Consider the following 15,086-nt stretch of genomic DNA (forward strand, 5'->3'; position numbering starts at 1 on the left):
AGCATAGGGCTTTGCCTCACCGGACAATAAACAATGATTCCAAAAAAAAGATATCAAAACTCCCATAGGTCTGGCGGAGTGTGAAAACACGGTCGACCGTTTGTAAGCGAGCCTGCGCAGCTGCCCCTGTGCCCTGGATGTGCATCACATGATCATGATGCGCTTGTCCGGACAAAATCCTGGAAAATTTGCGAACCACGGATTTTGTCCAGACAAAAGTGGGTTTTTATCAATGCTAGAAAAGGGTCTTCCCTAGTGACCGTCATCTGTGTAGGTGGCAATTTCAAGTGCACGAGTGTTAGTACTCCTTGGTTTTTATTTACAATCCGGGTCACCAACTGGTAATAAACTCCAAGCTATGTCCCAATCTTGGGTCAGCCCTGGCGTGGCCTACATCACACGGGGATTGCTTTCCGTTGTTGTTCCTGCCGCTTCCTCCATCATTCTTGTAGCACGTCTGGCCTCTTTAAAAGGCGTCCGATTTTCTCCATGGCTTATATCTGCAGTGGTTTTGGGTGCAGCACCTCTCGGTTTTGCGGCTTACGTTTTTGTGGATGGGAGATCGCAACAACGAAAGGCCAATCGACTTGGTGCCAGACTTGTTCCTCGTGTCCAGGGCAAATGGCCTGGAAATCTGGACAAGGTAGTTAACATGGTCCTGAGGAACGAGAATGAATACCTAGGTACAGTCTCCGTTTCATGCATTCCATCCTCGTGCTTTACGGAATCATCCTTTTGTCTAGGACGAGCTATAGAGGATGAGATAAAGGTACTCGGACCGACTATCAATCTTCGTTTTTTTTGGGAGGACCTCATCGTGACCACGGAGCCGCAACACATCAAGGCAAGCTTCAATATATAGTAGAAGATATTCAATAATCGGACGCCACATAGACTATTCTCGCAACTGATTTTGATAACTATGTTAAAGGTAGCCTATGCACCATAGATGCCGCTTGTTGACATGTGACGGGTGACTCGATGCAGGTGCCAAGTTCCGAGAAGCAGCTGACTCTGTCCTTGGAACGGGCGTATTTAATTCAGATGGTAAGCGCGCATTGGCAGGCCTTTTATGTTGTGACCGACTGACCGATTGGTTGTGCCACCAGGCGAAATCTGGAAGTGAGCCATGAATTTGAAGATTACCTTTGATAGGGAATCTTAGCCTGTGTATTTCCAGGCTTCACCGAACCATGACACGGCCTTTCTTCACTCGTGATCGGATAAGTCATTTTGAGATCTTTGACCGTCATGCGGATCATGCCATCGCTTTAGCGAAGGAACGTTTTAGAGCGGGCTTAGCAGTCGACTTTCAAGTACGGGCTCCTTCAAGCTGGCATTTAACATCTTTTAATCCCATCACAGGACCTCATCTCGAGATTTACGCTTGACTCTGCATCGGAGTTCCTATTTGGGCACTGTATCGATTCACTTTCCGCTGGCCTCCCTTACCCCCATAACGCAACAGAACCCACAAATGCTATTCAAGGAGACAACGCTGCCGCAGCCTTCTCATATGCTTTCTCTCAAGCTCAACAGAGTATAAACCAGCGTGTTTCTACCGGGCAGACCTGGCCACTCAATGAGATTCTTGCTGACAGCACCGCGCAACATATGAAAGTGGTAGACGCGTTTTTGGATCCGATCCTCAAAGATGCCCTGGAGAAGAATAGCACAGCTGTCGAGTTTGACAAAAATGAATTCTCAGACGACCAAACCCTTGTTGACCATCTCGTAAATTTGACGTCAGGTGAGATAGCGTGTTACCACGGAATTTCTGTTGTTGATATATCATTTTCAGACTTCAAAATCATCAAAGATGAGACATTGAATATATTACTTGCCGGAAGGGATACAGTGAGCTTGCATTTACCTTTGAATCACCCTGGTCTGTAACGAAGGATAATTATTAGACGGCCTCAACGTTAACATCAGCTGTTTATTTGTTGGCAATGCATCCAGAGTTCCTCACTCGGCTCAGGGAAGAAATCATATCGAAAGTTGGGCTAACTCGCAGACCCACGTATGATGATATCAAGGAGATGAAGTATCTCAGAGCCGTCCTCAATGGTACGTATTCTCGTTTCCCGTCATTCGTGGGGATGTTGCTCACCTATTTTAGAAACACTGCGCCTTTTCCCCGCTGTGTAAGTAATTGAATTTGATCTCAGACGTATTTTACATCGTGCCACAACCGTGTAGCCCCTTTGATGTGAGGTATGTTATTAGGCTACGTCGAAGATGCTGGACTTGACCCACGAGCTTTTAGGGAAAACATACATGACACCACATGGATATCCCCCGAACATGGGAAGAAGCCACTGTTTATCCCACAGGGCACCATGTATGCATTATATTCGATCATTTAGATTCATCGCATGATTACTTGAATAATTTCAGGCTTTACTATTCAGTATTCCTCATGCACCGGAGAACTGATCTATGGGGACCAGATGGTAAGTAATTTTTATTTGTTTACGTATACATTGTCAATTCAATCGGACTCCGTGGGGCCGTGCTCTAGCATTAGAGTTCGATCCAGATAGATGGCTCGACGAGCGCGTGGAGAAATACCTGATTCCCAATCCTTTCATTTTCCTGCCATTTAACGCGGGACCCAGAATCTGCTTGGGGCAACAAGTATGTCGCTCGTTCATTATTCCCACCCATCTCATGCCCCCATTCCTCCCCTCAGTTTGCATACAACGAAATGTCGTTCATGATCATTCGTTTACTGCAAAACTTTTTCACGATTACGCTATCCCCCGAGCCTGCGATGCGCCCACCTGCGTGGTGGGCTGAGAAAGGCGGTCGGCAGGCTATCGAGCAATTCAGGCCCAGAAACCACTTGACACTTTATGCCATGGCGAGTCTCATTCCGAGGTGCTTTACAACCATCTAATCATGTTCTACCTCGTAGGGTGGTATGTGGGTTAAGATGGAAGCTGTAGACGATGTCGAAATCATAAACTAATTATGACCTTGGTGCTGTGGGACAATACTGCAAAGTTTTTTATTTTTAGTTTGGCATCCTATCTTGTTGTTATTGCTGTTTTATAAACATACGCTATAATGCGTGGGGTATCAGTCAAGTTCAAAGTTACAGGAAACGCTTGACAGTAGAGTAGGAGCCTTGGGGGCGTAGGCGAGGTGGCTGGAGTGTTTAGCGGTGTTTAGAGTGGAATTTGCCGTGGAGGATTAGAGCCGTGTTGTTGTAGCAGAACAAATCATCTAGAGACCTTTCGAACAGCATCCTCACTCCCACAGGTATTCAGCAGCTGAATTCGATCTGTGGTGATTACGAGTCTCGCAGACTCCAAACCCTGGATCGTCACCTGTCCCGCTATTTTTGCTCTCCATTATGAGGTGGCTCGAAGTAGCCGCCTAAACACGCCTACGCCTAACCCATGTATGATAGGCCCTGCCGCGGTGAAGCTAGGTATGGTGTCATCGCTCAAATAACAAAATTCGACAAGTACTAGCCGGTACATGCTCTTCCATCAGTGGCAGTGACTGCAGTGTGCTGCCGCGGACCCGACTCGCTGTTTAGTGCAGTACCAGCGAAGCTGATCGGAATGTTCTCACATCTGCCTATACATGGTTGGCCCAGCTTTCGAGACGTTGCCCCACTGGGTTGAATTACTATGCCGTACTACAATACAACGACATGCACTATCCGAGTCCCCGTCACAAAACGCACGATTATATCGGTGAGCTATGAGCTTATTTCTGTCGCCAAGCCTATCCCTCAGTTTCTAGTACCCCGTTATTAGTCGAACATCAATTGGTTCCCTCGAACAAGAGGGGATCAGATCTGTGGCGCAGATACTAGGAGGACCGGTATGGTGTCAGTATCCCTGACGATTTTTAGCACTTGATTTCTTATTCAAACTTACACTTTCGGCCCATTTTCAGTTCGCTTGTCACTACGTCAGGCCAAGTATGAATGTTCCGCCACGTGAAGGACAGGGCTTTTTTGACAGGATAAGTTCCGCGAGGACGTCACTATCTTGTTGTGGATGTAAATGCTCGATGCTGTCACGCAGGGTGTTCCCCGCCCTTGGATATGGAGGGTCTGCGTTTATTCCGTCCACGTCCACAACGCTAGCAAAGACGTGAAAGTGGATGAGGTCTTTTAAGGGTGACCTTGCCGGACTTGACTGTAAGTTGTGGCACCGAACAGGTGAGCAGAATATCGGAACGACATACAACACCAGAAGTAATGCTGTAGAAATGTTTTGTCTCGGCCATAAATGGATAGCTCAGGGGCTACATTCTGCAGGCTCCGGCCGGAGCGATGGCACCGTGCAGCCCCGGATCTTCCCCGGAAACTATTATTGCTGGTACATCGGGGAGACCGCCACGGGACCGAAGTTTGTAACTGTGTGCATTTGAATGCACTGTTGTGCTAGATTTTGGAAGGACCACCGTTTGGGAAGATCTCGTAGTGTATGCTCGAACTGATTATTTCTTATCTCGGATACTAGAACTATCCGATCAGATACCTTGGTAGATCGGGAAGGGTCAAGATGTGATCGCATGGTAGGCGATGGTGCGTCGAGCTCCGGACCAGATGTACAAGATACACAATACTCACTAAAAGGATCATTTTGATTTTGCAAGTGTGATATACAGCATATTGGAGGTAAGTTGATATCATTTTTGTTTTGGGCAATATTTATATCAGTATACTAGTTTTAACATGTGCTTCAGGGACGAATATTGGACAGGATCGTATTCTTAGCTGAAAGCATTGCCAGTCCAGATGCATCATTATTCAGCATCGTGTAACGGGTATTGGAGATAAAAATGGATATTCAATGCTATTGCATTGCATGTAGTTAAAGGAGTAACAATTGCTGTACCAAAAGACCGTCCTGGAGTCGAGAAAGCAGATCAATTCGTGCGTGCTGAGTGGCCCCAAGATGCTGATGACATTTGCCAGTACTTACTGCTGCCGCAGTGCGCAGTGGCCTGAGTGATGCTGCGCGCGGCAAGTTGCGGGAGTGCTGACGTGGTGAGTGGCATGAAAGTGCGTTTCAGCTTCGTCTGATGCTCGGGGTCTTGTGCGTGGTGCGACTGGACAGGTTGGGCTGTGCCTAGAGTGTTAACTTAGGAGGGATATAAAAACGTTTTAAATTCAGTCCCTGATTTGGACGCAACATGTTTATTTTATTTATTTATTTATTCCAAATTGTGTTGGTATGGACAGTACATTCTAATCAACGGGACCCCCAGTGTACATGTTCGATCTCTGAAATCACGAATGTTGATATCCTGATGTGAGGCGTACCCCATCAATCTACCGTTCCCGCCAGCCGTTTCAGACGCGGATTCCAACGAGGATGAGATGGTTCTAGTTCGACTATTGTGATATTGATTGGCTTGTGGTAATGGAACGCGTTTCTCGCCTGCTTGTGGAGTATTTCAGGAATATAATGGTGGGGAGATGCAACGCGTGTGTATGTGGCGGGTGTAAAATTCCAAATGTTGACCAACCACGGCAGCCGCTGTCGCGCTAGGTGAGGTTCTATCGATCAGACACCAAGCCTCGTCAGGCGATAATTCTGTATGTATTTTTATCCCTCTTTGAGCTGATAATCTTTATTCTTGTGGAGAGTGTGATAATTGGAGAGAGAGGGAGAGAGGCACGAAGGAGGTGGAGGGTAGTGAGTGGTCTGAGCGATGATCGTAGGAAGGTGTAATGGAAAGAGTTTGGAGGGAGTGTGCCATATCCGGCCACCAACGCCATAAACATAAACGCGGACGTTCTCGACTATTCGTACCATACCTTTTACCCTTATCTTGTACACTGATCCCCAGGACAGGCGGGCCGGTGGCTCGTAGGGCACCGTGCTTTAACAATGTCAGCCTGCTCTGGCCAAGCATCCACAGCCAAATGAGACGCGAGATCAGTCTCGTAAAAATGCGCAAATTCCTGCTCAGGCCAGTAGTTCAACCACGCGCATGATTGACGAGCCACCCACCCTCAGGTATTATCTCCATACTCCTCTGCTATCCATGAACCCCAGACACCTAAGACCAAGCTCCAGGTACATACTAGTGGCGCTATTGAGTGAGACGTCTGGCCTGATGGACACATTGTGCGAATTTACTCACGCGAAAATGCCAAACAGCCTGGGGTCAATGATTCGCTTGATGACATTAGAGTGGCAAGACAGTAGGCCACATACATATGGAACACGTACCTTGAAGCCCTGATATCTGTTCTTGCAGGAGATATGTGGCGGTGCAAAGCAGAGGCATCGAGGCGTTGAGTCTCGGTGCAACTGGCTGCACAGCCACTGTCGCGCCCAAACTGCGCTACTGTAGCACTGCGACCCAATCTCAGAATTGCCGCACTCTGCCGCACCCAATCTCAGAACTGCCGCAGCTTGCTGTATCCTATCGCATCACTGCCGCACCAATGAAGTACTACTATCAGGAATTGACAATGTCATATCGCTATCTAAATCATATTGAAGACCTTTATGGATGACGTAGGCATAATACAGCACACTCGGTTGGTCAGGGTCAATGCGGCATGACTGCGGCAAAATCCTAAAGCCCCGTAAGGCCCCATAATAAGCGAGCGTGTTCAACATTCAACGTGTCTAGAATTCGGTTTACTCACTACAGCTACTACCACTTTACCGAGCCACACTTGGCGCCGTATTTTTGTGCTTTAGTCCCGACTTGGTTTAAACTTCAAAGCCATACGGGATAGCACGTCCAAAATCTTACCTGGAGAGCAATGGGGATTCGATTGTGTCCAGGCAGCAATGCACTTGATTTATCAGATGCTTGTGTACGCGCCTCCCTTGGTGCGATCGTACCCGCTGCGCTCATCTTAGCGCTGTGTCTATTCTCCATACTCCGGGTTCCTGCGTTCGCTCGTCCACTTGCAAGCGCTATTAAATCGCCCTTCCGCAGTTTTTTGACCTTGCGCGAGGCCGAAGCTCTAGATAATCAAGGGGAAAAAACAGGCGACGTTATCGTCGACAATACTGTTCCTTTATGGCGCACCGTACTACTCTCATTTGTCGCTTTGATTCAGGCTCTCCTTTGGTCTGCTGCCGGTGCATACAACATCATCACCAATAAGGCCTATATTTGGACCGGTATTACCCAACTTCTCATTGCTGCCACTTGGATATATGCTTCCTGCAAGTCCGCCTTCTGGCCTAAGCCAACCATCCACTACGATCTTTTTACCCTCTTTGTGCTACACTTCGCCTTTGGCATTATCCTGCTTGGCGGTACTTTGTATGATCACGAGGTTCTTGGTGTCCCATTACCTCCACAGCTCCCATTCTTGGGCCTCATTTTCAATCTCATCGCCATTCTCGTGGTCATGACCGTCGTAGGAAATATGCCCTTTGAGCTGCCCAGCGACCGCATAAAGAAGGAAGATATCGTGCGTCGCTGTCTCTTTAATTGCCTATTTCCTGATTCCCTTACTCGCGTCATAGTATGTCAAGCACTCGCCTGAAGATTATGCTTCTATGTGGGAGTGGATCACATTCTCATGGGTCTACCCGCTCATCACTCGTGGCTCGAACATGACCATGGCCGAGGATGACGTTTGGAATCTCAGTCCTACCCAACAATCTCGTCCGGTGTTCATCAAGTTCAGTACCGTCATGTACGTATATATCATCCTATGACATGGCCCCTTGTTAATGTCAAATGTCAGTCGTTCTTCTCTCCTTCGCCGTCTGTGGGCTGCCAACTCGAAGGATCTTTTGTGGGCCCTTTGCTCTCTTTTACTGAAAATGTCACTCAACGCTCAAATCAGACTGGATTTCTGCCTGACTTATGTCAGTGTCATATTCACATATGCCTCACCATTCTTTTTAAAGTGAGTGCTGCTTTCTATTATATTAATTTGCTACCGGGCTCAACGATTCTCAGGCGTATCCTTGATGCTATTGACGAACCTACCGCAGGAGAATCGGTCTCAAGCATATATCTACGCTTTGTTGGCCTTCCTGTGCACATTGCTAAAGGTATATATCCAAGTCATCACTTTGGAGCTCTCATTTATGTCGCATCAGGCAGAATCCGATGTCCAACACCTATGGTTCGGACGGCGAGCAGCGACAAGGATGCGTGTAGAGTTGATGGCTGCCATCTACGACAAAGCTCTCAAGCGTCAGGACTACTCAGGCATTATCGACCAGGACAAAGCCAAGGAGGCTGCCGACAAAAAAGCGGGGATCAAGCCTGTTGAGAATCCGACCGCCGATGATCCCAAGGCTGGCGCAGATGTTGGAAAGATCGTCAATCTAATGGCTGTAGATGCAAATAGGATTGCCATGATGGTATCTGGCGCATATTTCATCTACGGAAGTCAGTTATATTTGTCCTTCCTGGTCTAACAGTTGATTTTATCGTTGTTGGTAGGTCCGTTTGAGATTATCATTGCCACGACCTTCCTCTACAAGTAAGGAAGTCCACTCGTGCCAATCAATTCATGCATCTCACCTTCTGTTTACAGTCTTCTGGGTCTATCTGCATTTGCAGGCTTTATCGTTCTTCTCGCTGGCTGGCCCCTGAACAGCTTTGTTACTAAACGCAGCATTCGCATTCAGAAGGGTGTCTCTGCTTCGCGAGATAAACGCATGGCCGTCCTTAACGAGCTCATCAGTGCTGTCAAATTCATCAAGTTCTTCGCATGGGAGGACCGCTGGATTAAACGGACCATGGAAGCACGAGGGGTGGAGATGAATTGGATGGTGAAAGGTAAATAACCGCATCGTCGTTTTTTTGGAAGTCGACTGACGCGTCATTTCACTAGCTCGAATCAACTCAGTGATGTTTACCGTGATCTGGACTTCCGCTCCCATTTTGGTGTCGCTCATATCGTTCTTCACTTTCGTGTACCAAGGAAACCAGTTGACTGTGTCGGTTGCATTCACGGTTAGTTCGGTGATTGTTGGAAATCAAGTGAGATTACTGATGCAGTTTTTCAGTCCATCGCACTGTTCAGCATGATTCGGTAAGTCGTGAATGATACATTTATCTCGTTCTGTGGCTTATGCGGGCGTCAGTCAACCGTTGGGTGTTATTCCAGCTTGGATTGTTCAAATCCTACAGGTATGATATTATCATTCATTTTTGGAGAGTTGTATCTGATGGCAGGCTTTCAGACTGGCGTTGCGCTGAAACGTATTGAGACATATCTCGAGGAGGACGAAGTCGATGATCAGGTGTCTTCCATCAAGAAGGCTCGCGCACCCCATGTTGATGGAGAGGATGACACTCTTTCAATTGAGAATGGAACCTTCAAGTGGAATGAGGTTCCCGAGAAACCTGAGGAAACTCCAAAAGCGAAGGGCAAAAGCTTCTCCCGTGTTAGTTCGAGCGATGAAAGTGCGACTGCCGTTGATTCCGAGGTTGCGTCCATCCGGTCGTCGCCCGAAGATCATAGATTCATACTCAAGGATATTTCGATACGGTTTCCCGAGGGTGAGCTGTCTGTGATTACTGGACCGACAGCGAGTGGCAAAACTGCTTTGCTCGTGAGTAAAGTTCCTTCCATTCAACCTAAGTTTCACATGACGCTTTGTTAGATGGCACTGTTGGGCGAGATGACCACCATCAGCGGAAATTGACCATTTCGAAGAATACATCGAAAATCGACGAGAACGGATTTATGCACTCAATCTCATATGCTGCTCAATCACCGTGGCTGCGCCATCAGTCTATCAAAGACAACATTCTATTTGGGCAACCTTTTGACGAGGAGAGGTACAACGATGTCGTCGAGTGTTGTGCGCTGCGGCCGGACTTGAATATCTTGGAGGATGGAGATGATACTGAGATTGGCTCTAGGGGTGTCAGCTTGTCGGGTGGCCAAAAGGCTCGGTGAGGCATGGGCTTTTAGATCTCTGTTCGGGATGCTCATGGCCCTCAGTGTTGCCCTTGCTCGTGCCGTGTATGCTCGTACGAAGTATATCATGTTGGATGATCCATTGAGTGCTGTGGTGAGTGTCGCTATCTGTCTGTTCACATGTCGTCCTCATGCTTACATTGTGAATAGGACAGTCATACTGCCCGGTTCTTGTACGAGAGACTCTTCCGCGGACCGTTGATGGCAAACCGTACTGTGGTATGTCTTTCATTCACAATGATACAACGCGGTGTTAAATCCGTTCGCAGATCTTAGTCACGCACCACGTAGAGCTCGTGCTCCCTGGCACTTATTACCTCGTCCGCATGCTGGATGGTTGCATCGATGCCAAGGGTACTGTTAAAGATCTCCGTGCGCAGGGCATTCTGGACCACATTGCGCATGATTCCACTGCAGAAGTCAAAGAGGAACCTATAGCGGCCATCGAGATCCCCGTTGAAGCGCAGGAGGACAACGCTGAGGCAGAGACGTCTGCAGATTCAAAGAAAAAGCCTCGAAAGCTTATCAAGGATGAGCACCGGGAGGCTGGAGGCGTCAAGTGGTCGATTTATAATGCGTATCTGAAGGCATCGTAAGGCTTTTGTTACATTTCAAGTGTTGCATAGCTGACTATGGGCAGGTCATACCGGACGTGGTTTATGCTTGGGATTCTCATCGCTTGTTCGCAGAGCTTAGGTGTTATTGAGAAGCTCTGGGTTCGGGTTAGTCGATGCTTTCTTTTTCATTATCGGCATCTCATGTTTGTTGCAGCAATGGGGTCAAGCATACGGCGATGGTGCCGAGCTAGGTCCACACATCATGGCACCCTCTGTGTTGACCGAGAATGAGGCGCTGATGAACGGCTACGTACCCTACCATGACCATCGACACTACTCGAACAACTACTTCCATGTTAATGCCTCTGGCATCAGCCCCATCACGTTGCCTGACGTTCACGAACACCCGCTATTCTACGTTGGTGTTTATGCGATGATCGGGTTCGCCACCGCGGCAGTCAGCGTGTTGTCGACTGCTATTCAGTATAACGGGCGTTGAAGGCGTCGAGGTCTATTTTCCACAAGCTCTTGACAGGTGTCGTGTGCGCCACGATGCGCTGGCATGATGTCACTCCGGCTGGCCGCATGCTCAATAGGTTCGGAAAAGTGAGGTTGAATTCACTGTAGTTTTGTATCGTCAACTCACGCATGGTGGTCTCTAGGATATTGAAACCATTGACACCAATCTCGCGGGCTCCTTATCAGCTGTCAACTCTTCGTTGGCGACGTTTGCGGCTGCGATCATCACCGTCGTGTAGGTCACTGCTCGCGTCTTGACAAATCATATGCTTATACATTGACTTTCTAGTGTGTTTTTCCCGATTTTCCTTATCCCTGCTGTGGTCATAGGTTTCTTCTACCGCCTGCTAGCTCTCGGGTATCTGAAGACTGGCAGAGATCTTCGTCGTATGGAGTCTAATTCCCGGTCGCCTATCTTCTCTGGCTTTAGCGAGTTGCTCGAGGGTATTGTTACGGTTCGGGCCTTCTCTGCTGAACAGCGCTTTTTGGACGACCTACACGACAAAATCGACGTTACTACCAAGTAGACTCAAAATTTTGATCTTACTGTACGTACGACACTGACAGTTGCTGTAACAGATGTGGTACAATTTCTGGATGACGAATCGATGGCTCTTGTTGAACTTTGATGGGCTCGGTGGGTTGGCTGTGTTGACCACTACTCTCCTTGCGCTATCAGGCTACGTCTCAGCTGGTACCGCGGGTTTGTGTATCACGAGTGCTATGACCTTTACTACCAGTGTGTATTGGGCCTGTCGGTTCTGGACCGCACTTGAGCTTGATTTAAAGTATGTGGGGATACTTTGTGATATTATTATGCTCATGTGCATCCGTCTCGCCCTTTCAGCTCCGTCGAGCGTGTTGTAGAATACCTCGATTTGCCGCAAGAGCCTGCTGCCGTCATCGAGTCCAGTCGTCCTCCTGCCTATTGGCCTTCTAGCTCGACGAAGGAAGGATTGCTAACCGTCGAGGACCTGGTCATCAAATATGCCCCTGAGCTCCCTCCTGTCTTGCATAACGTTTCTTTCACTTTGAATGCGAGGGAGCGAATTGGGCTTTTGGGACGTACAGGTAGTGGAAAGTCGACTTTGGCGATGAGTATTCTTCGCTTTGTAGGTAATGCTTGGTAAAGGACGGTCTATGTTTGCTGAACCAATCTTCTAGGTCGATCCTGTCAGCGGTCGTATTCTGATCGACGGTATTGATATCTCTACGATTGGTGTCCATGACCTTCGCTCTCGTTTGGTGAGTTTGTAATGTATTACTTGTGTGTACTCTGTTGCTAACTTGTATATCAGACTTTTATTCCTCAGGTGAGTTGTATTGTGGTGCCGCGCCTCACATGAGACTGATCTAGCGGCAGGATGCGACTCTGTTCTCGGGCACATTGAGAGATAACCTTGATCCGTTCGGTACGTTAACATTTCTGGTTGTCACATAGATACCGAACCCCTTTCAGGTGAACATGAAGATAGCGAATGTTTGGATGTGCTGTACCGCGTGCAAATGCTCAGTCAAAGTGCTCACCAATCTCTGCACAACTCCCGCGCACCATCTCGTGCATCTACGCCTGACAATGTCGCCCCTTCTGTTACGTCAATGGCTGTCACTGACGTATCAACGGAGTCCAAGATCACCATCACACTCGAAACTCAGGTGTCTGCAGGCGGTACAAACTTCTCGCAGGGTCAACGGCAGCTCATCGCAATGGCGCGCGCGTTGCTTAGGCGGAGCGCGATTATTGTGCTTGATGAGGCAACGAGCAGCATTGATTTTGATACCGACGCTAAAATTCAGGCGACGATTAGGGAGGAGTTCACGGATTCCTTGTTGCTCACGGGTTAGTGGTTACTTTGGGGATTGACTGGCATTTACTGATGCTTATGCTTTTTTAGTCGCGCACAGATTACGCACTGTGATTGATTACGACCGTCTTATTGTGCTCGATGCAGGAGAGGTGCGTGTTATGATAGGTTATGCGGGCTCATACTCATGTGTGACTGCGCCAGGTTGCGGAGTTCGACACACCTTTGAATCTGATCCAGAAGGAGGATGGCATTTTCAGGACGATGTGTCTCAAGAGTGGAACGTTTGCTGAGCTTGAAGCAGCTGCCAGGCCAAGGCCTGAACGCGATGCGGCCAACGCTAAGAGTACTTGACTGACTGGTTTATGAGTAATTGACTTGTTTTGTATATTTTCAAAGGATTTCAATCTTGGTTCTGTTATAATCAGGCGTGAGCTGAGAGCTGAACGTTAAGATCTTACGCCTCTGATAAGGACGCTTTAGGATTATTTAACAAACAGCCCTATGTTGGAAATTACACCTCTTGCCGTTCAACCTCCTGAAACTACTGAGTTCCACTAATAATGGACAAGCACGGCCCCATGGCATCGCAGCCAGAACAATCTTCAGGGTCACAGGATCTTCATGTAGTATCCCTACAGCTCATACAGACGCAACGTGATGAGCTCGATCAAACTATACGTGACGCAGTTCACCCTAATATTTAGTCACGAATTAGAAACTCGGACCAGAACTCGAGTCTCTCAAAAGATTATGCCAGGGTCCTCGTTTCTGCTCTTACTGAGACTGAAAGTGTACTCGAACGCGATAACATATGCTTGATCCAGCTTTAAGCAGAATGGTCTTTGTGGAGTGGTGATATTGGCACCAACGTATCACCAGGATAGACAGAGCACAGTTCAATAGCCTTTCTCATAACACGCTCCCCGAGTTCGAGACGGCTCTCTGCTAACTGAGTATAGTCGTATTCGTGAAACTCCGAGAGAATGACCGAACGGTGATTGGAGATAAATTCGAGCTCTGCTCGTAGATTACCCGAAAGATATTCGGTTACGGTGAAGAAAGGACCTCTGTTGGGATCAACGTTTTTTGAGATGGGCGCGTCGGGAACTCGGACAGCGCCATCGAGAGCACGATAGAACGGTGTGCTGATTATTGGTCCGACGAGGAATTGAGGTGAGAGAGGACTCGAGTAGGGAGGTCCTGAGCTTTCAAATCGAAGAGAATATCTCCAAGAAATAGCGTGCAACCTGCGACACTACGGCCTTCTTAACCTCTTCAGAGAGATTATCCCAGTTATGGCTAGCAGAGGCCCTTTAATCTTGAATGTGCGATGTATGAGTGAAACATCCCAGACGGTCACATTAGTTAGTTTTGGCGATCTTTATCCAAGATCGTGTATTCTGCTCCAACAGGGTTCGACACATCAGAGTTCCATGCATAGATTCGCGGAACAGGTATATTTGTGAACGCAACGATCATCTTGCACGTCGCGACCTTTCGAAAGAACGTAGAGTCTTAAATGCCAACACGAACGACATAACATGTATTTGTAGCTGCCTCTGACTCGAGCTTGTCCTTTGGAAACGCAGGAGAGGCCACTCGAACGACAGCATCGAGAGGGGCGCCATCCGATCGCAAGACATCATATACCTATAAAAATATCAGACATAATCTGTGCCATGTAAGGCCAGACGGACCTTATGATAACTTCCTTCAACCAGTTTCTCCAGCTTGTCAAGAAATAAAGATTAACGACCGATTGCAATTTAGCAAGGCTAAAGGAGTCAGGTTCGCCATCCCCATCGAACGAAAATGTAGACATTTGACCGCCATTAATGATCACTAGTAGTGGCGCGGGATTTCAGAACAGGGGAGTCAGTTTGTCAGAACTTGAGGTGTGGGAAACTTGTACGGAAAACTGTGAGTCACAGTCTACCATGTCGTTTGTCAATATCGATGAGTCAGAATCCTTCTACGCGCCTTCAAGTCTCTCGGTTGAGTCTCAAAGCTCAAAAAGTCAGGCTTAGTCCTTGAGCATCCTCTTATTCGAATTTTACACGCATAAAATCTCGTACTGCACTGATTATTATTGATATCAACTTAACACTAGCCTGGATTATAAATGCCTCTTGAAATTTCCATTACCGACACAAATTTTCAACGTCTACCTCAACTGGGATATGTCCGTGTTTCCTGCTAGTGTCCTTACAGAGGGGGTGCAGGTCCGTGCGGACGGTTCATTTCTACCCACACGCAAACATGAAGAAGATGAAGTTGTCGACTTCCAATGAACCAAGGTTGGACATT

At 47.7% G+C, this 15,086-nt stretch overlaps 3 protein-coding genes across 3 annotated transcripts; 2 read left to right on the forward strand and 1 right to left on the reverse strand.

Annotated features, from left to right (window-relative positions):
• The first annotated feature begins 242 nt into the window (after positions 1–242).
• On the forward strand, positions 243–3,222 carry BJ212DRAFT_1570238 (cytochrome P450). Its single transcript, XM_041342043.1, has 16 exons — positions 243–683; positions 744–844; positions 895–931; positions 988–1,047; positions 1,110–1,122; positions 1,181–1,316; positions 1,366–1,750; positions 1,802–1,857; positions 1,914–2,070; positions 2,123–2,147; positions 2,203–2,217; positions 2,270–2,344; positions 2,401–2,456; positions 2,525–2,640; positions 2,696–2,866; positions 2,921–3,222. The coding sequence occupies exons 1-16, from the start codon at positions 359–361 to the stop codon at positions 2,972–2,974; spliced, it is 1,782 nt and encodes a 593-aa protein (XP_041189008.1). The 5' UTR covers positions 243–358; the 3' UTR covers positions 2,975–3,222.
• A 3,532-nt stretch (positions 3,223–6,754) lies between these two features.
• Positions 6,755–13,130, forward strand: BJ212DRAFT_1484598 (uncharacterized protein; the record flags this gene model as incomplete). The annotated part of the gene is made up of 28 exons (XM_041340821.1): positions 6,755–7,417; positions 7,473–7,645; positions 7,697–7,861; positions 7,915–8,009; positions 8,062–8,352; positions 8,407–8,446; positions 8,501–8,745; positions 8,801–8,922; positions 8,976–9,001; positions 9,054–9,099; positions 9,153–9,528; positions 9,576–9,870; positions 9,920–9,989; positions 10,046–10,114; positions 10,165–10,487; positions 10,536–10,617; positions 10,667–10,909; positions 10,978–11,058; positions 11,115–11,206; positions 11,261–11,483; positions 11,551–11,759; positions 11,819–12,083; positions 12,136–12,216; positions 12,270–12,284; positions 12,335–12,383; positions 12,431–12,811; positions 12,867–12,928; positions 12,981–13,130. The coding sequence occupies 28 exons, from the start codon at positions 6,755–6,757 to the stop codon at positions 13,128–13,130; spliced, it is 4,932 nt and encodes a 1,643-aa protein (XP_041189009.1).
• Positions 13,131–14,037: 907 nt separating this feature from the next.
• On the reverse strand, positions 14,038–14,664 carry BJ212DRAFT_1380316 (uncharacterized protein). The gene is made up of 2 exons (XM_041336630.1): positions 14,477–14,664; positions 14,038–14,429 (listed from the first exon to the last, which is right to left on the reverse strand). Exons 1-2 carry the CDS (start codon positions 14,599–14,601, stop codon positions 14,255–14,257), a joined length of 300 nt encoding a protein of 99 aa, XP_041189010.1. The 5' UTR covers positions 14,602–14,664; the 3' UTR covers positions 14,038–14,254.
• Between the last annotated feature and the right edge of the window lie 422 nt (positions 14,665–15,086).

Source organism: Suillus subaureus, assembly GCF_016647635.1.
Source record: "Suillus subaureus strain MN1 chromosome Unknown BJ212scaffold_35, whole genome shotgun sequence".
Lineage (NCBI taxonomy): Eukaryota > Fungi > Basidiomycota > Agaricomycetes > Boletales > Suillaceae > Suillus > Suillus subaureus.

What these genes read in the sequence shown, in the direction of transcription:
- BJ212DRAFT_1570238 (XM_041342043.1), top strand. Translation starts at nt 359, where the DNA reads ATGTCCCAATCTTGGGTCAGCCCTGGCGTGGCCTACATCACACGGGGA. An exon ending in TACTTGCCGGAAGGGATACA is followed by an intron (nt 1,858 to 1,913) that starts GTGAGCTTGCAT and finishes GATAATTATTAG; the next exon opens with ACGGCCTCAACGTTAACATC. An exon ending in TCTCAGAGCCGTCCTCAATG is followed by an intron (nt 2,071 to 2,122) that starts GTACGTATTCTC and finishes CACCTATTTTAG; the next exon opens with AAACACTGCGCCTTTTCCCC.
- BJ212DRAFT_1380316 (XM_041336630.1), bottom strand. Translation starts at nt 14,601, where the DNA reads ATGTCTACATTTTCGTTCGATGGGGATGGCGAACCTGACTCCTTTAGC. An exon ending in TTGAAGGAAGTTATCATAAG is followed by an intron (nt 14,430 to 14,476) that starts GTCCGTCTGGCC and finishes ATATTTTTATAG; the next exon opens with GTATATGATGTCTTGCGATC.